The sequence below is a fragment of the Zychaea mexicana genome, assembly GCF_025766255.1.
Source record: "Zychaea mexicana strain RSA 1403 chromosome Unknown BDB00scaffold_3, whole genome shotgun sequence".
Taxonomy (NCBI): Eukaryota; Fungi; Mucoromycota; class Mucoromycetes; order Mucorales; family Lichtheimiaceae; genus Zychaea; species Zychaea mexicana.
The window spans coordinates 902,995-922,638 of record NW_026516666.1 but is presented as its reverse complement, the minus strand read 5'-3'; the positions used below and the strand labels follow the sequence as shown (position 1 = coordinate 922,638).

General features: G+C 41.7%; 5 protein-coding genes across 5 annotated transcripts; 3 read left to right on the top strand and 2 right to left on the bottom strand.

The window, feature by feature from the left end:
- Positions 1–6,234: 6,234 nt before the first annotated feature.
- Positions 6,235–6,578, bottom strand: BDB00DRAFT_867145 (uncharacterized protein; the record flags this gene model as incomplete). Its single annotated transcript, XM_053126307.1, has 2 exons — positions 6,235–6,315; positions 6,420–6,578. 2 exons carry the CDS (start codon positions 6,576–6,578, stop codon positions 6,235–6,237), a joined length of 240 nt encoding a protein of 79 aa, XP_052985337.1.
- A 2,678-nt stretch (positions 6,579–9,256) lies between these two features.
- On the top strand, positions 9,257–9,863 carry BDB00DRAFT_798191 (uncharacterized protein). Its single transcript, XM_053121594.1, has 3 exons — positions 9,257–9,470; positions 9,604–9,689; positions 9,756–9,863. Exons 1-2 carry the CDS (start codon positions 9,300–9,302, stop codon positions 9,682–9,684), a joined length of 252 nt encoding a protein of 83 aa, XP_052985336.1. The 5' UTR covers positions 9,257–9,299; the 3' UTR covers positions 9,685–9,689; positions 9,756–9,863.
- Positions 9,864–10,390: 527 nt separating this feature from the next.
- BDB00DRAFT_798190 (uncharacterized protein) lies at positions 10,391–10,931 on the top strand. Its single transcript, XM_053121593.1, has 2 exons — positions 10,391–10,656; positions 10,756–10,931. The coding sequence occupies exons 1-2, from the start codon at positions 10,504–10,506 to the stop codon at positions 10,921–10,923; spliced, it is 321 nt and encodes a 106-aa protein (XP_052985335.1). The 5' UTR covers positions 10,391–10,503; the 3' UTR covers positions 10,924–10,931.
- A 1,734-nt stretch (positions 10,932–12,665) lies between these two features.
- BDB00DRAFT_753936 (NADP-dependent oxidoreductase domain-containing protein) lies at positions 12,666–13,704 on the bottom strand (the record flags this gene model as incomplete). Its single annotated transcript, XM_053118724.1, has 4 exons — positions 12,666–12,933; positions 13,128–13,193; positions 13,247–13,414; positions 13,529–13,704. Coding segments are annotated over 4 exons (678 nt in total), but the record flags the coding sequence as incomplete, so codon positions are not given.
- Positions 13,705–16,822: 3,118 nt separating this feature from the next.
- On the top strand, positions 16,823–17,479 carry BDB00DRAFT_783660 (uncharacterized protein; the record flags this gene model as incomplete). Its single annotated transcript, XM_053120399.1, has 1 exon — positions 16,823–17,479. One exon carries the CDS (start codon positions 16,823–16,825, stop codon positions 17,477–17,479), a length of 657 nt encoding a protein of 218 aa, XP_052985333.1.
- Between the last annotated feature and the right edge of the window lie 2,165 nt (positions 17,480–19,644).

The window sequence follows — 19,644 nt, the reverse complement described above, 5'->3', positions numbered from 1 at the left end:
CTGTCTTTCACCCCGTCATGAATATCTGTGCATCTGTGCTTAGATTGCCGCAAGACATTTCACAAAGAGCACATGCAGCCAGATAATACAAGAACGCGTCAACTAAAGTGTCTGCTTGCTTCGCTGACGTAGAGGTTCAACGATAGTGCAACATGGAGAAAGTAGGGAAGGCGCGTCGTCGCCGGCTAGCTAAATGTGACCACCTTCATCATACGTTGCTTGTGATCGACCGACACTCGGAGCTGTGGTTGGTAAATATAGATCCGAAATAAAAACAACATCGAAGACCAGATCTCACCGAGCACCTTCAGAAACATGGCTTATCCCCATACTTATATAGTTAACGGTTGAAGACTGATATAATGTGAATAGTGGTGATCTTGATTAGATTGCTGAGGAGGAAGTTTGATTGGTCAATAAAAAAGAGAATGTTGAAGGCACGCAGTGGATTGTAAGCTCGAGCTGTCGAGACTGAGCAACTGTAAGTTTTAATGCGAAGCGAAACGGGCGGGCGGCAAAGGCCTTTAGTAGTAATTTTATACCCTGTTCAACAAATGACTGACCTCAAGTGTTGATTTCCGGTTTCGATCTATAATACATGTACTTGTGTAGTTTATGAGAAGGTGAGGATATATCTCAATGGTTATCAAAAAATGATATTTTGGCAATATCATTTTGTGTTTAGTGCGGGTCCGGACTCAGGTCCACAGCATAGCGGGGACCCAATCTTGATATCCAGGAAAAAAAAAGAATTTTCGAAGCTTCGCCACTTTTCTTTTGTCAGGCACATCTGTCAGATTCCGTTTCCTTCATCTCATTTCCATTCCTCATTAAATCGTTCACTATCTTAACAACATGAGCAGAGGTCGTGGTAGCACTGTTACTCCCGCTAGGAGAAGCACCGCCCGTTTGGCTAATCGCCCGGGCCGTGTGGTGGCGAGTAATGGTGCCTCACCACGTCCTCTTTCTCTCCCTGTCCCTCCCCCTCTACCACAGTATACTTCTTTCATGAGCTCGCAAATAGAGTATCAAGCTGCTGCTGAATCTGCTGCTCGAGCTACATACGAACAAGCACGAGGAAGCCGTCCGCAGAATACAGTTAGATCGTATTCTCCCAGGCAGGAAGAATTTCTCGAGTGGTGCCGAAGACGCTGTCCAAATGATCACACTAACCAGTTGATCGACGACAGAAAGCTTCATCTTTTTCTTGTGGAAGAGGTTAGCAACATATCTGTTCGCAATCTATATATGTACGCATGTCTTACAATTGTGTTCTTTTTAGGTCGTCTTCAGAGAGAAGCGTAAACCTGGGAGAAAGAGAAAAGAGCCAGAGAATTCTGTGCTGTCGCCCGCCTCGTCACCCGCTCCTGCCATGCGTACCATCACCACCACCATGCCATCATCCTCGCCTGCTGCTGTTGTTCTCTCGCCCGCCACCGCCATCATGCCATCATCCTCGTCTGCTGCTGTTCTCTCGCCCGCCACCGCCGTCATGCCATCATCCTCGTCTGCTGCTGTTCTCTCGCCCGCCACCGCCGTCATGCCATCATCCTCGTCTGCTGCTGTTCTCTCGCCCGTCACCACCATCTTGCCATCATCGTCGTCGTCATCATCTGCTGCTCTACCTGTACGCGATGCTCCGGGTTATACCGTTGAGCAACCTGTTGCGCCTGATGCCCCCGCCCCCAAAGTCAAGCTTGCTACCGTTAAACAATACATTACTTCCATTGTCGATCTCCATTTTGAACAAGCCGAAACAGACCCTTGCTTCAATCGTCCGCATCCGCGTGGCCCGCTTGTTCATGCACTGGTTGATCATTTGAAACGTGTGGAAAACGAGCTTAGTCGACAAAACTACGAAGACAGAGGCATGCGTACGACAGCAGATGGATATTCGACATCAGCTGAGATGGAGCGTATTGTAGATCATTTTCTGGCCACCAACAAGCAACAAGGACTGCGAAACTGCACTGCTTTTCTTCTGCAACACTATGGACTTCTACGGGGCGAAAGCGTTCGTATGATGGAACTTGCCGATCTACAAACGTTACTTCTTGAGCGCGAGGGTGTCACTGAATGTCATGCGTTGGTGATGGTGCTTAAGCAAGGAAAAACAAACCAAGAGGGCCGTGTGGAGTTTGCTGCTGCGATGCGTAACGCCAATGTTGTTATCTGTCCTTTGATGATGCTTTCCTTTTATCTCTTTCATCGGTGGCACGTTGCTGGTGAGGCATTCCCTTGTTTCCAAAGCAATCGAGATTGGTTCGACATCAAGCTCATCAGAGGCAGAGATCGCAACACGCAGTCCATTACGTATGATCGTCATCGCGAGTGTATTTTAGAAGCATTCAAGTCAGTCGGCATTCACAGTAAAGCGGTCACTCACGCTATGAGGGGTTCGTCAGCACGCATGGCAGAGATATCTGGAACGAGCGAAGAGTCTATCCGGCGATTAGGTCGTTGGAATAATTCTGCTTTATCGACCAGTTATCTAACCAATTTGCCTCGTGATATCTTGCGGACCATGGCAGGATTCACTAGAGAGGCTGGCCAATTCTACTTACCTCGTGCTGCTGTTACACCACCCCTTGAGCTTTGCAAGAAGGTTTTTCCTGAAGTCGATCGGTGGCGGGCGCTGCTGGAAGCCAAACAAGTGGAGGACTCGTGCGCGGCTGATTCGTTTTTGCGTCTTCTTGTGCAGTTGCGTGTTGTATTTTTGCAAGATTCGGTTTTGATGAAAAAGCGCTGTCCAGGTCATCATTTGTGGCAAGATCCTTTGTTCCGTGATCCTTTGTATCTTGAATTTGAACGGTATGTGCTGGTGGACTACAGTCTTTCGTTTATATACTAATTATCCTTTTAAAATAGTAACTTGAATCATGCACTTGAAAACAACGAAGAGCCCACTGATCTGTTACTTCAACGTGCCGTGCCGATCATTGAAAATAGACTTGCCATCTTGCAACAACAAATACAACAACAAATCGCTGCTCAGCAACAAGACACCAATCGCATTGTACAATCTTTCTCTAACGCCATACCCACTCTGGAAGCACTTGCGCAGCTTGCACCAAACATGAGTCGTATAGGAGATATTGTACAGCATTGGGACCGCATCGCCAGCGGACAAGCGTCCTTGAGCGTCACGCTCAATTTGGCAGGTCAGCAGCAGCAACAACAACAAGATCAGCAACAACAACAGCAGCAGGAAGGTTGGGGCTCGGTTTCGCTCCCGTCCTCGTCCTCCTCCCTCCCATCCACCATGACAGCAACTGTGGTACTGCCATCAGCAGCACCAGCGCCATCATCATCTTCGTCGTCGTCGTCAGCAGCACCAGCACCAACATCGTCATCATCATCGTCAGCAGCATCAGCACCAACTCATCACCATCATCATCACCCCCAACAACAACAGCCCATATATCCATCCATGAACCGCACAAACGTCCAAACAATCCCACAATTATGGACTGAATGGTTTGACGGTTGGAATGGCGGCATGTCTGTGATTAGAATGGAAGAAGTGTACAAAACTGCATGGCGAAAAAGTGATTCAGACGGCAAATGGTTTCGTAGAAGACGAGCGATTATTCGGAAAGTTCAAGATTATATCGAAAGAAAAGGAATGCAAGAAAGAGTACCAGAAGCGTTGGACACTATACATAGACACTATCTCGCTGTCGGCATTACCTCATTAGATTCACTATCGAAAGACTTATGTTTTTTTGATACACTTTAAACTTTTTGTATATTCATTTCACCATCTTGTTCTTTTTTTCACTCGCTAGCTTTCCCTTTGACACGCTTTTATTTCAACTTTCTAACATTGGCCTTGCTTGGCCATATTTTTTTTATTGTATTACTTTCATGTTGTGGTCTGTTGGCCATGATGGTTTTTGCCTCGCTTTTTTTTTCTTTTTAACTTTTGCTTGTTTCGTGGCCTTGTTTGGCCCTTTTTTTTCAAAGAATATATAACTTTTGTTTTGTGGGCTCACGAGGCCTGTCCTAAAAATGATTGTCAATGGTTTCGAATAGGGAATGCTTATAATAGTACGTTTTCTGAAGCATGATGAAATGCATTTGATAAATTAGTTGCACTTGATGCAGAGCTTAAGATGTAGGAATTAGATTATATATATACACGCAGTACTGGATATGGCTCTAATATTAGTAATTTAATAATGGACACTCGAGACGACTGTGTATATTACGAACGATACATGGTTAGCAGCATGGCGATAATGTATTACTGGGAACAGAAATATGTTGTTTAAATGAAGGCGATGTAGATTAGTTTTTCTCTCCAAAAATGTTCGTACTGCTGCAGATGTTGCGCTGGTTTTTCGCACCTTCCGCTGTCAAAATGCATTGTGAATACATAAATCTTGAGCAGTTATCAAGGAAGGATAGTCATTAGAACTGCTTATAGTTAGTTCATCGGTCGATAGCGATTACAAAGTGGTTTTATAATCGTTGCAATGGCAGCAATAAGTTGCTGTTATTCATCAGTCAGGCAAAGAAAGGAACAAGATATGACATGTTCCTACACAACACTAACTATTTCTACCTAGTGTCTGTTACATGTTCAAAGTACAGGAAAGGAGAGAAAACATTGTTAATATCTCAAGCATAGATAGAATAGCGTATACCGTTCAATCCACTGAATCAATGTGCCATCTATACCAATGCTTTTTGAAAGCTATCAACAAGGTACCTGACGAGACAGAAGAAAGATAGGGTTAGTCTGAAGTGTAGACACTGATGTTGGATCTACGTGTATGTTAGAGTGTAATAGTTTTGCTAACACCATGGCATCCATATCACTGTCATCTAACATTGAAAGTATTGGAGAGATCACTAAAATGTAGGCTCTTTGAGTGGTACAGTTGCTGTATGTAGCTAGCATGATACAAATTACACGACCTAGAGCAGCTCATTCATTAAGAACAGCACGATTTAAAAAACTTATTCTGCAATCTCGGATGACATTAACCTTTCCTTAAATACATGGAATCAATGCCCGGTTCATTTAAAGCATTTTGAAGGTTTTCTGTAATAATTCTAAAGATACCAAGCTCTTCTTTTATTAATAACAAGCAGGTCCACGGCTCTACTTATAAAAACGGTCCCCAACAATTGATATTCGCAGATATCATTCGGTATAACCAATGATATCGCTGGATATCACTGTGGTCCTGCTATCGGGATTTCAAAAAATGGTGGACCCAGGTGGACTTTGGTGGACCTCAAGATTTTATACTTAAAATAATAAAATGAGTAAGGTGGGCGTCAGCTAAAGGGGCCATTTTTTGCAAAAATCAAATCGACTTTAAACCCCGCGTCAGGTGATAAATAAGAGGGGATTCTTCCTCTTGTTGAATGTCTTGAACTTCGATCTCTTGTTGTTCGCGTTCTGCTCTTTCGCATTCTGCTTTTTCGCGTTCAAGTCTCAATCTTTTTCCTTGTTCGTAGTTGGCTTTACCAACTTTAGCTCTTCTTTTGGTTCCTGCCATTTAAATGCGTACTTAATTATGAAGTTGGTGAAAGATGACGTGAAAAAGATTTGCGATTCAAAATAGATGATGGGGAAATGGTGTACAAAAATTGTTCGTTTCCTAGCTAAAAGTACTAAAAATAGTAGACTTCGAAACGTCATAGCTCAGCAACAAGTGAGTGCATTGAAAAAAAATTTAGTACGTTGTGTTCCTCTCCTCTAAAGCTATCGATTCTGCTATCTTTTGTGGCAATTAAGCATGCAGAGATAACTCTATGAAGGCTGGAAATCGGGTCTTAAATTGGCCCCTTTAGCTGACGCCCACCTTACATATTATAGCGACAAATAGAGAGAGGGATGATCGACAATGACCCATAGACCAGGGATTGAGGTGTTGTTTCTCTTTTCAACCACCACGTATGTTGTATCATGATATATATCAAGAGAGGCTCCAAGCAGCTAATTTGTGAGACATCATTCTTTATTTGTTTTACAATCACGATAAAGCAAGATACCCGTATTAATTAAAAGGCAATTTCAAAATTTTTATTACGTATTTTGAAAAAGTATGCAATGAAAAATATGCAAGAATTCAACAACAATAATCGTTATAGAAGAGAAGGATGGGAGTATGGAGGATTTGTGAATGAATGTGTGTTTCTACCACAGTACTACATAGTCTATGTAAATCGACATTCAACCGAGGACGACAAAAATCCTTCGTGTATAGCTTCTTCGTTTTAATGGTCGACGTCCTTGACGGCTTGCACACATTTCTTATGGTTGTTTGAAAGGACACCTGCTTGGAGGACGGCGGGGAGCTAGTTTAAGTGTAAATCAGAAGTTAGTTAATTAGTGGAAAAAGTGATCATGTGGATCATCATGTATACAATAATGCCATCCTTCGTAAAGCGATGATACATACCAGGCCAGTCAAATCTCCTTGTTCAGTGCAGCCCTTAAGGTCAACAGTGTCATCGCCACCGTCGTTGTGATAGTCATTGTGGTAGTTTCCGCGGGGAAGAGCAACAGCGGAAGCGACAAACATGGCGAAAAGGATAGTAGCAGCGGTAGAGAACTTCATTTTTGGTTTAGGTGATAGTAAAGTGATGGTAGATTATCCCATGTTGAATCCAAACACAACCCTATTTATACAAAATAGAAGGATCGTCTTGGTCCTCTGCTACTAATAATGGTGTAAATAGTGCGAGAACTACTATGATTGAGACATAGTACATATAAACAAAATTGACCTAATTGCCGCAACTACTGCCAGTACAAACAACTCCTTTGAAGTCCTAGGTATACAAGTGGTAATATAACCGATTCGATTTTCATTAGAAACGATGTGTCTGAAGAGTTGCAAATTCAGAAAGGAGAAATTGATAAGCGATGCATCACTTTTCGAATGTTGTGCTTTAATATAAAAATTTCTTTTCTCCATGGCATATTTTTGCCAGAAAAAATGGACTTGGTAAGACATTATGTAGCGTGTTGAAAGTTCAATTTACGCAGTAGCGAGGGAGTCAGAGTTGATGATACATGCCTAGCTTGTCGATCGCCTGTTTGCACGTTGGACTACAGTTTTCTTCCCAATTTGCATGATGCCTTAGCAGAATGCTTAATATACCTACCACCATATAGAATGAGTGTTTTGGTTGCTTTGAGGAAGTTCCCTATCGGTGTATATCTGATAGCTTCCACTACTGTTTCTACGTCTTCCCTGAATGAAGCTGGATAGTCTTTGTGGAAGGCTTTATGCACCGCTTTGAATATCCGCTCTTACAATTCAAGCGTACTTGCCAATCCAAAGAAGATAAAAAAGGGGTGGAGGCTGGGGTTGATATTGTAACGTGGAACAATGATCTTCATGCACATGATACATACTTGTCGTATGTACAGATCAAATCTTTTATTATTATTATTCTCATGTTTATTACTTTTCTGCCAAAAATTCATGGCGTAATATATAACTTGTAAAAATAGCGTTTGACGTTATCAAAACTTTTGATGTTCAAGGTTAACTTCTATTAAATAGACGACCTATGAACGAGGAACACCATCGACGATAACATTACAACTAATGAGGTGGGCGGGTAGCAGCAGCAGCATCAGCATCAGGCAAAAGAAAAAGGAAGAGTGAACAATATAATGTATGCACGAGCGATCGATTCAGCAAATATGCGAACAACAAATGAAACAAATTAAAATGCGCGTTTATCAATGCTACAGAGTGCATGATATATGTCTGACGTCTTACGTATTTTCTATTCATCATATGATCTGCAGTATGCAAGTGTTGATGATCTTTTCCTCCCTAATTTTATCACTCAGCATACCCGCTCCAAAGCTGTCGTTGCGGCATACCACTGCACTATTCTGAGTGCGAGCATTTCTGGCTCCCTTCTTCAAGCGCTCCTTGATGCGCTCGGACCATTCCCAGGGTTACTACCCGACGATGTGCAACCACTGGACTACATTCTGTACCATCTACCCCGTCTTAAAGCCAAAATTCTTGTGCGGCAGACGGAAGAGTGCCCGGCCGACTCTGCCCGCGGGTGTCCTCCCTTAATTGTGTCGCAAGGAAGCGAGCAATTACGCAAAGTCACTAAGTCTCCCATAAAAATAAAATTATACATATTGAACTATTTTGCCGCTTCCTCTGCCCTTTTAGCCCCTTAAAGAATGTCAAATTTTAGCATATGCAGAATATTGTACCCGCAGTTTTGATCCATTCGGGACATGTTTAATAAAAGCATAGCAAATAGCCATTATCCTAAAGCCAACAGGAATAATATACACTGTGGTCGCTGAAGTAAATCCGTCCCTAGTAACAGTACTTACTTTGTGTACTGTCGTTATCCTCTTAGCATGGCAATAAATGATATTCGGCAATCAGCAGTTGATCTATGGTCTTCTAAGTATTATACATTTAATTAATATATGGGTACAGTCGCACAGGAGACACAAAACAGTGAGTTATACTTTATGATAGTATCAATGATAGTAATAAAGACATTTTTGGTGTATACATATTATTTGATAAGCATCGGCCGCTTGCCATGCATGTTTTCCATATCACGTTATACACCCGAGAGTATTGACGCAAGCTCCAACAGGAACCATTAGATACGCCCCAAAGTGAGTAAAGTTAATAGACAAAAGGTATCTATACTATCGGTATCATTTTCTCATTGATTTTTTGTAAAATTAGCAGATAGCTGGATACAATATGTAGTTATGCTAGCCGTCCTTTTTCCGTTATTAAATAAGAAAGGGGGACGACGTTGAATTAATATCAAGTCTATAGCGTACTATCAGCACTCCGAAAAATACAAGTGACAAGCTCTTCTTATCCTTATGGTACTATATTGTGTTTGAAAAAAGTAATATGCAAACAGAGCGGCGCATTATCAAAGAAGAGGGCGAAGAAAAACGAAATATAACAGACAATGCAAAGTATATCTTTGTTTCCCTTTGCTGCTAATGGGTACTTTTAACCACCGCTCCCTGCAAAACGCATCACGTTTAATTAAAATCTCATTTTTTGATAAACCGTTAATCATTTCAGACGGACAATCTTTATAGTATCGGAGGTAGTAGGTAAACAATGCTAATATCGATGTCTTCTTATGCTTGAATAACTTTACAGAAAAAACGGCAAGTCGCAGGAAGACAAGCGGAGGATATTGGATCCGGCCAAAAGATATATAAAGGGTCTGCCCAACAACTTTTTTTGAAACATTATCATATCACACTTCATCTCAAGTAATACTTTATTACCTCTTCCCATCCAAAACCAAAAATGAAGTTCTTCACCGCCGCTGCTGCCCTTTTCACCGTCTTCGCCGTTTCCGCCGTTGCTCGTCCCAACTACGATCATTACTCTGACCACCACAGCGATGGTCGCCGTGGTGGTGGTGACGACGACATTACCATCCATGGCTGCAAAGGTCAAGGCGATATCACTGGCGTTGTACGTATAACAAGCAAATTTTCCTTTCATAGATCAAAAGCTGCATACAGCTAATGGTAGTTACTATTGATATGAATCATATACTAATTGACTACGTACTTGTCATATTTTAAAACATTGGTAATGAAAATAGCTCCCCGCCGTCCTCCAGGCAGGTATCCTTTCGAACAACAAGAAGTACTGTATCCAGACAGTCGACGACACCGACCACTAGATCAAGATGTTGCTGGTCAGCTACCGTCGTTGTCTTTAACGTTTTTTGTTACTGCTACTATTTCACGCATCTTATTAGTAGTAGACCACAACAGCACGAATTTTACAGCTCCCTCTTCTTTTTTCTTATCTAACCCTTTAGCATACATTTGAAGTGCATATCCATATCAAATAAATTTATTATACGGCCTTAAAAAAACTTGAGATGTGTGCTTTATTACTTTGTTGGAAGGCAGGATCCCTATGCTTCCTCATGAAACAATTTAGGTCTACTACATACCTGTCGTTGCTTGTATCATCATAAGCCTGCGATTTGCATTATCCTAATTATAATAGTATCTATTATCCCGTGGTCTCTATTTGGCAGACGCACGTACTCTAAAAAGTTTGCACTCATTATTTTTAACCACTTAAAAGAGGTGATATCATATCGGATCAAGTGGAAGGAACATTGCTGTCTCTGTTAATATAATGCAATGTATAGTAAAAACTACCTCCTTCACTATCAGCTGCTGCGTTCTGTGCTCTGTTATGATGCATACTAGCATACCAGTAATGCATATCATAATAACTTGACACTCCATGTTTCATGCATTCATTCAAATAGATTCACTTCAAAGTCTTCTGTACATAGCTGTAAAAAATATAAAGATGAAAAAGAAATATGTTTATTTGATAATATGGACGTTGATAAATATGTCAAAATTGTCGAGACTCAAGCAAAATACACTAATACTAGAATATGTTTAAAAAGGAAAAGTATGAAAAACTCTTGTGGTAATACCGCAAATGTTATGTTGTGGGAAAAAAAGAAGCAGCGATGATATGCAACGTTATAAAATGTGAGATGTATATACATGTATTATCCCAACAAGGCCAAATCCCATCAAATTTAATCATCGACATTAGTAACTTGCTGGTAGCAATTCTTGGTGTTGTCGTTAAGGATACCCTTTTCGAGGATTCCGGTGAGCTATATATTGTTAAAGAGGCTTGTATCGTTAGCAACATGTATTAGTCTTTCATGGCAGCAGTAAAAGGAGCAATAATAAAGAGCCGGTATAATACGTACGATACCACCGTGGCCACCATCATTGTTGCAACCTCCAACGGTATTACTTTGATCGCCACCATGAGGGAGGGCGAGAGCAGAAGCAGCAAACAAGGTAAAGAAAGCAGTAATAGCGCTAGCGAACTTCATTGTGCGTGTTTTAAATGTGCTATCAAAAGAGAAAGGTGATGATGGATTATTGTTGTGATGATTCTGCTCTTACGATTTTGCTGAGCCCTTTATATAAGGCAACAGGCAAGGACGACGCAATGACATGATGAGCGATAAACATTAAACAAACCGAATAATCATTGCTGTTTGTTAGAAGCAGCAGAAGCAGACTAAATCAACCTTATTTTTGCTTTTTTTGACTCTATGGTTTCCTCTACAGTATATAGTATGCAGTTTTACGTAATCGTTATGCTTGTTATTCTTATTCAAATAGAAAAAGCGACGCATCGTAACTTCTTTATTTACTCTCTGTTCCGAGAGTACTATCAGTGCTAGAGAGTGGGATCGGCGCTGTGCTTACTGAAGGTGACTGCTGTCGCAGTTGTACTTATGAATTCGAGTTTATGTAACAGTCTGCGTCTGCCTCCACCCGTTTTTCGTCAAAAAACCGGCTTTTCTTACTGAGACATGTACTAATAAGCATAACCTATATTCTGCCATTATGTTTCGCGGGAAAGAATGAGAGAGGAAAAGTAATGAAGTGCATTACTAGTGTTGTATATGGTGCGCCGAGCCTAATTTTTTTTCTCATCGAATACAAAGTCATTTGGGGCTTGCTATATAGTTGGTATGATCTACATTCCTTCATATGTATGCAATACACAAAAACGGGGTTTAAACTCATCGCTTACTACGTTAGTGTTTACCTTGAATTCGTATTTTTGGCATATCGTAAGTATGTTGCTTCAATATTTATTTTCGAGGATTCGAGACCTATAGACACTCTTCGTTCTGGTCATGCAGCACTTCGTTGCTAGAACACATAATATAAAGAGCCTGACAGAATATACTATGCATAACGAGCCAGGGGACATCGGGGTAATGCTTGGAAAATACATAAAAATGTGCATACACGCAGGAAGTCTCAAAATATATTTGCAAAGATGCATGTTATTTACTTTGTGTTGATGCAGAAGCACCCAATAGGTATGGGACTCGTGACGCTTTTGCTCATATCAGTAAACGGAGCCCGGCGTGATGCTCAAAAGTTATGTACTTGTTGACCTGCGCTGCCGAAAGAAACTCGTGGCAAGGCGCCACTTTTTTCAGTTGACGCGATGTGATTTCTTGTTATTGTGTGGTAGTGGTTGGGAGGAAATGATTACCGAGTTGTTTTTCCCGCAACAGTGATTCTCTCAGCGTAATCTACTACAGTAATTATAAGAGTAAATAGATTTACATGATATCCACGACGTCAAGCTAAAGCATGAGTCACATTAGCAGCTCTATGCCACGTAATGTACGAGCGGTCTTGTTCTTTTCTAACATATATGCAAGCAATGACGAATTTACAAATGGTTGAGAGCATGTGGAGGACGAGAAAGACAGGAGGAAGGAAAAAGGTCAGTGTGATGCAAATTTTCAAAGAATATGAAACTGTTATTCTCGCTATACATCAACAATAAAACGCAACTAACATACAATCATTATAAACGACGCTACAGCTCAAAAAATGTAACGTGCTGTAAATAAATTTATCAAAGGACACTATCATTCAATGATGGATATAATAACATGTTTGCTGTGATAACTACATTTATACAATATTATTACCCTCGTACTGTTGTAAAATTACCACCATCTTTCTCATTGTCACTATCGATATCCTCAAGAGCAGCCTGTGCCTCATCATTACTATCACCGCTGACAGTAATGCTAAAGGGAGGTCATTTCAGCAACTTCTTCCGGCATCACTTGAATCATCGCTGCCTTGATTCCAAGTAGGTGATTCGTTTGGTTCCTGGAAAGACGATGAATTCAGGATTTTGAGCAAGTATCCATGCCAACACACATTCACTTAAAGATAGACCCTTTTTCGTCGCCAAGACCTTCATTTTGTCAGCCAACTCCTTGTTTTTGTCAAAATGTTCTGCAGCAAATCGTGGCAAGTAGCGTCTATCAACGTTTTCACCGAATTGATTGGCTGGTTTTGTTGCATCGGTGAACATTGCACGACCCAATGGGGAGCTATGTACAGTATCAATACGGATATTATAGGAAAAAGCAAGATGATGATTATAGGTGTACGATGCAGCGCATTGCTCGTTTCAATTCGCCTTAAGATTGTGTATAACCATCCCCTGCAATACAAAGGATGAAACGACGTATTGCTTTCTGCTACTATTGTCACCACTATCTACTCCTCGAATCCAACAACTTACCAGCCCACGATAGAGATGCCAAGTTCTCGGGCAGTCTGCAACACACCATTGGTTGCGACACCGCGACTCTATGGAGAATAATCCATCTAATGGCGTTACGGTAGTAAGACAATGAGGACTAGGTATTTAATATATGTTGCTGCTTTTTGTTCACTTGTACAGGCGAGATCGGATGTATTTTGTGAGCTCGACGAAGCGTTTTAGCACTGCATCCAGAAAGACCGAGGTAACGCACTTTTCCTTCTTTAACAAGCTCAGCCATGGCTTTGACAGTTTCTTCAATCGATCTAATTACATGTAAAATGTGACAATACATCAAACAAGAAAGTGTCAAAACATTGTTTTAAAAATATAACATTACCGTACATCTGCACCCATCATATTATTCTTAAAGCACTTACGTGTCCTTATCCACTCGATGCTGGTAATACAAATCGATGGTTTCTACACCCAATCGCTTCAAGCTCTTCTCACAAGTCTCACGCACATATTCAGGTTCTCCGCAAACGCTCAGAAGTTCTCCCGTCTTTCCATCGCGGACCCCACCAAAGTTCATGCAAAGGAGAATCTGATCCCGGTTATCTTTACATTGCTCGAAAGACGTTCATTGTGACCCACATCATACACATCAGCTGTGTCTCAGATTGTACATCTATCTTGTTTCATAAAAGAATGTACCTAGTGGAAAGCTATCTCGCTTCATTTCTCGTATGAAACATTGCATGATGTGTCTAGACCCATTATTCTTACCCAATTTCTAATGCACGTTTCAAAACAGCAATGCTTTCTTCGTCGCTCTTTTCTCCGTAAAATTCACTCATCTGCACATTATTGTTTGTGCAAACCATGGATCAATGCCATGCATGCCAGTCAGATACAGTAATAAAACAGCAATGAATTCTACTACAAACCCATGCAGCCTAAACCGGTAGGATGAATAAAGGCACTTGGGTTTCTTCCAAGTTCACGGGGCTCGATCTTGATGATCACGTTAATGTGGTTAAAAGAGAGATGATTGAAGAGAGGAAGTAGCAGTAGCTGCTGCTATAGTCAGATATATATAGATATATATATATTTAATACATAAAGAAAACAAGCAGGCTTTTAGGTGGTAAATATATGCGAATGGATCTACGATCTAAAGAGTTGATCTGTGGTACTCTGTGTGAATGTGACGAAGTCCTTCCAAAAAGGTTAATTAATGAGGCATTGAACAAGAGAATCAAGAAAGCTATGTTGTACAATATTTGCCTGATTGGGCGTAAAGGAAAAAAGAAAAACTAGAAAAACAGGAGATTGGTTAGCTTTCACAATCTATATCCTGGGGTACTTTAACAGTTACCGGTAGGATAGGTATTCAAGTACAAAAATGGACCTCATGCTAATAAACGGCATTCCTCATCTAATGACACGCTGTACTGTACCATAATATGATGAAGATGGACTAAGCCTCACAACACCAGAACGTACAAAGCAAAGCACATAGTTACTCAATTTTTAGAACGAGCATATAAAGATATGGACTCATAACATACCGTTCATGCTCTGCTTATCAGTACTGTAGTCGTAGTGCGCACCATCATGTCGAGTTTTGAAACAATAGTCGCCCGCACCACTACAGTGTATTTACTTACAATTAGTTACTATATGTATATAATCTCTTGCAGCTCTCGAGTAATTAGGCATACAGTGTAGCTCTTTCCAGTTGAAAACGCGTAAATGTTTGGTACGTGAGCTTGAACATGTGACAGCCCATGCTTAGTTTGACTATATAAAATTTATTTGTACAACAACGAGGTGATGAAGAGCAGCAAGTTTCTTGACCGGTATATCCTAAAGCTACTTCTGTACTGCTATACTCCCACACAAAACGTCCACGCATTATATGTATTGAGTACGGATACGGTAGCTGGAATGAATCAGGAAGGTTGGATTAGGCTTCCTTCTGAATCGACATGCAACAAAGGAACCGAACAAGCGGACGAATGCTGTCAATTTGTGTGTCAGTCTTTTATTATGTCATCCACTCTTGTATTGCAAGCAATACGTCTTTACTTCGGTGCATGACCTAACCTTTAGAGTATAAAACCTTGTGCATGTACGATGCAACCACGTTGTGACCGTCGTCAACTATCGAAATACAAAGTCGGTGGGGCGGGGAGGGTTTACGCTGCAAATGGATACCTGAAAGGCTCTTGTCCGCATACTGACGCCACGCTTAGGATAAGGTTCATCAAAGTGACGCGCATCTTGTATAGGAATGGCATGATATTTGTAGCTGATGCTCTCATACTTACGCACGGATTGTCCATTTGCAGCACTCGCTGACCTGGTTGCTAGTAGCTGTTGCTGACGACCTCATGTGATTATCAGGCTGTCTTGCGTGATTGCAAGATTTGCTGCATCATTTATAATTGAATACCGATAAAAAAAAGTCGTCACTTTATTGGTATCGTTACAGCAAGTTTTTATTATAGGCGCCATTCACACGCTGTGCCTATAAAACCATAATTGATAAGCGGATGATGGTTATCCAGATTTGCGAAGTCACCCATCAGCTTGAACGTCTGTCACAATTCGTCAGATGTGTCAAATTGCATGCTTAAAATTTTAACTGCTACTGTTACTGCGTTTTGATTGTAGCCCATGTCTAGTTCGCGGAATGTCAGTGCATGTTCTGCTCCATGGAATGCTTATGAAACAAGGGTGCATTATCTCGCGCAGCTTAAGTTGCGTTAGCTCTATGATGACGTATATTGATGGCCTGATTCATAGTATCTCACACAGAGAAGCAAGATAAGACTAGTGTAGCGATTCTATAATCAATATTAAGATGACGAAGGTTTCTAGAGTTTCCAGTCGTTGATCATTGTAAATAGAAAGCAAAAGCTTGAGAGTTTTCGGAAATCGATGCTAGTCAATTGCTCGGTCTGATAGGCGATATGACGGGTTGCAATGGCAAGTCAACTGCTGTTGTCGTTGACCGTGAAAGTCTTCCATGTAAGCATATTGCTGTCCGGTGCTCTTTTGGCGCCAACTATCAGAGACGCGTAAGCATGCCGCTTCTTGTTTATGGGTAGCAGCAGGATCACATTGTATACAGTACACATGTAGTTGGAAGTCTACCCACACTCTGGACAAGAAGCAAGTGAACTACATGCAACGCCTGTTCTTTAAAACATAAAAAGCTCACTCATAAAAACTTGTCTAGAAGATATTAGAAGTTTAAACAGTCGTCGATCTTATTCTTAAGCCTTTACTATTAAAACAAGCATAAATCATGAGTCATATTTTTAAAGACACGGCCTTGTATTCTTGGCTAGTCTATATGTCGAGAGTATCTTATCATTATGTTACTGCAGGTCCAACCTCCGTTTGCATGAACGGAACTTTCATTGGACAAAAGATATCATCGCCGCGCAAAAAGAAAAAAAGGCACCATTTCGCCTTGTGATGTGGAGAACTCAATGAGCTGCTAATTATGTACCAGTGACTAGCTTACTTTACGTATACAGCATAGACAAGGGAGCTCAGTGTCGCAAAATAGCTCTTACAGAGAACACATTAGGGAGCGTGAGGTAATGGTAATGCGCAAGAAAAAAAGGGTTGAAGCTCCGTCTGCCCAAACAGCGGGGCAATAAATTTCGAGATTGACGCGTGCCTCTTTTTTTCTTCCTCTTTAGCTCGCTACCATAATGTTCCCGCCCACAAAGCTACAACTCATTCACAAGGAACCGCAACAGCAGCAACCCCAACCGCAAAGCATGACTGACAGAGTCTTTAAAAAGCCTGTCAGACGCTTCAATCGAGCTCGACATGGAGCATTAACGGCATCATTGCAGCCACCTCCTACATCACTCGCACCCGCAATTACCCCACCACCTGCAGTTCCATCAGCACCTGCAGCTCCCGCAAAGCGTGAGGAGCCCTCGGCTGCCCCAACGCCAATCAATACCGTGCTTGGAAAGTTGATGGCAAAGAGAAATGAACAGGAAAGTGAGCGCAAGCAGTTGCGGATTGAGAAAATACAGCAGGTGCAGCAACAATGGTTGCATGTCTCGCCACCGCCACTCTCCCCTTCCCCTCCCACACCAACACCACCACCGCAGCAACAGCCTTATTTCGACGAAGATGTTGAAATGGAGGATGTTCTGCCAACAATACCACCGCAGCAACAGCAGAAGGAGGAACAATATGTTCCCACCTTGCTTGATTTCAACGAAGATGTTGAAATGGAAGACGTTGAGGAGCAGTCGGTGGATACGGAGTGGAAGACCGGTGAAGGAGATGAGATGGAGTGGGAACCCACCCCGCCCCTCAAGGTAATCTACTGGCCGGTTTATTCGTGGTAAAAAAAAGTAAGTACTTGACCTTGTTTTATCAGTCTTGGTTAGATTGACGAGTACCTGTTATAAACTAATTGTTGACTCTTTTAGGCTCTTTTCTTCTTTTCTTTTTTTATTGCAGTGCCGTACGACGAGAAAACACCAGAAAACCCGAAAAAAAAGCAGAAAAGCATTACAAAAACCTCTGAAAAAAAAAGCAAAAAAGCATCACAAAAAACCTCTAAAAAAAACCACAAAAGCAAAAACACAAAAACATTTTAAAACATAAAAAATACTGGTAAGCTTATCTCTCACACTTAATTTATTGGCTGTGGCGCGTATAGCGTGTATCATGGTTACTGACTGCGTTTCGTTGACTTTGACAGGTCATTCCCCTTTTGTCCTTTTTACCGCCACTCTGCCTCCGCCATGATCAAAACTTCCTCCGTTTCCGCCCTATTTATTTGACAAAGCGCCTTCGTGCGCTTTAGCTGGACTCCATGCCCAGAATAAGGTACGTACATCCGATACACTCCGTTGTTACCTGGTATGATTACAAGAGATGAATAGCTAATGTTTGCCATATCATTTTTTCATTAGACGAGAAGCGTCTTCAAGTGGCAAAGACAAGTTTTGAAGTTTTGATGGTGTGAGGTATATATTTTTCAAATTTCAATATACCAGAACATCGCTTCATAATAGTTTCCTCACCCTTCACTCTTTGTACTCTATATAGGAGCAGCGGTGGCCGACCAGTGTGCGGCGCAGTACGGGCGTCTCAGTAGTTGATTCTCTAAGACACATGGCAAGTGTTTCGGTGGTGAGCATTGGCATTGGCGTTTGTGCTGTATGCATCTCAGCGTGTCTGTGCGGTAAGTGCATGGCAGTGGAGATATTGACGGTGTCATTTGGGAACTGTGTCCTGCAGAGAGAGTTGAGGGGTGTGAGAACAATGCGACTTGGATCTGAGGGGGTTGGGGCAGTGGAAGGGAATGTGATCTGGTGTGGTTATCTGCGCTTTGGGATGCAACATCATCTGTTTTTGTAGGTAGTCCAAGATAAGAAGAACAGCAGAGATATACAAGGCAGTCCTTTGGCGACAATGATGGTATGTACAGACTTATTTGTTTGGTTGGTAACTATAGAAAAACGTGTGGATCTGTACTATTATCGGTATTACATTCAGAAATCACTAACGATAGATGTTCTGGAAGCATCCCTTATAGCGGCTCTTCTTTCTTCGCAGCTGAAGCTCGGGAAAAAAAAGTCGTTATAAGGGATGAGTGTTCTGGCTAGGATGTTCAAGCCATTCTAGCCATGTGTAGATTTTTCCCGATTCCCGGTCTTGGACTACCTACAAAAACAGATGATGTTGCATCCCAAAGCCCAGATAACCACACCAGATCACATTGCCTTCCACTGCCCCAACCCCCTCAGATCCAAGCCGCATTGTTCTCACACCCCTCAACTCTCCCTGCACGACACAGTTCCCAAATGACACCGTCAATATCTCCACTGCCATGCACTTACCGCACAGTTCAAAGACACGCTGAGATGCATACAGCACAAACGTCAATGCCAATGCTCACCACCGCAACACTTGCCATGTGCCTTAGAGGTCATCTGCTGGGGCGCCTATGATGGCCTTGCAGGCCATGGGTGGGTGTATGGTGGCCCACAAGCCCAGTGTAGCACGCGTGTGCTATTCTGGTGAAGGCAGCGAGTTTATATTCTTCGGGTCGGTGGTCTCATGGTGCCACTCTCTGAGAACACAACCAAGGATCGCGTCGCTGATTGAGGTCGAGCATTTAGCAAAAGAAATACCATACCATACAATTGCGATACTTGAATGAGCAGCGGACATGAACCAAGGAAATCTCTTAAACATCATTCATACTATGCATCACATTATCACATACATTCTACAAACAATATCACCGGTAAGTTACTTTCTGCATTGTTCAAACGCCACTTTAAGTTTCGATTGACTGATCATCTAACGCTATGTTTGTATCGATCTTGTAGGGGAAAACAACAAACAAACAAAAAACAGAAAAGGATGGAGCTGCCGACACATATACAGTGCGGCTTTACGATCCAATAGGATGGAATCACCGACAGATTTACAGTGTGATTTTCCAATCCATGATATTACCCTCCCAAACACCGCATAGTAAGATGCAGCATATACA

Bases quoted from the DNA above. Each gene is read 5' to 3' on its own strand.
- BDB00DRAFT_798191 (XM_053121594.1), top strand. From the start codon at position 9,300: ATGAAGTTCTTCACCGCCGCTGCTGCCCTTTTCACCGTCTTCGCCGTT. The intron at 9,471-9,603 runs GTACGTATAACA...TAATGAAAATAG, and splicing joins AAGGCGATATCACTGGCGTT to CTCCCCGCCGTCCTCCAGGC.
- BDB00DRAFT_798190 (XM_053121593.1), top strand. From the start codon at position 10,504: ATGATATGCAACGTTATAAAATGTGAGATGTATATACATGTATTATCC. The intron at 10,657-10,755 runs CTATATATTGTT...TATAATACGTAC, and splicing joins TTTTCGAGGATTCCGGTGAG to GATACCACCGTGGCCACCAT.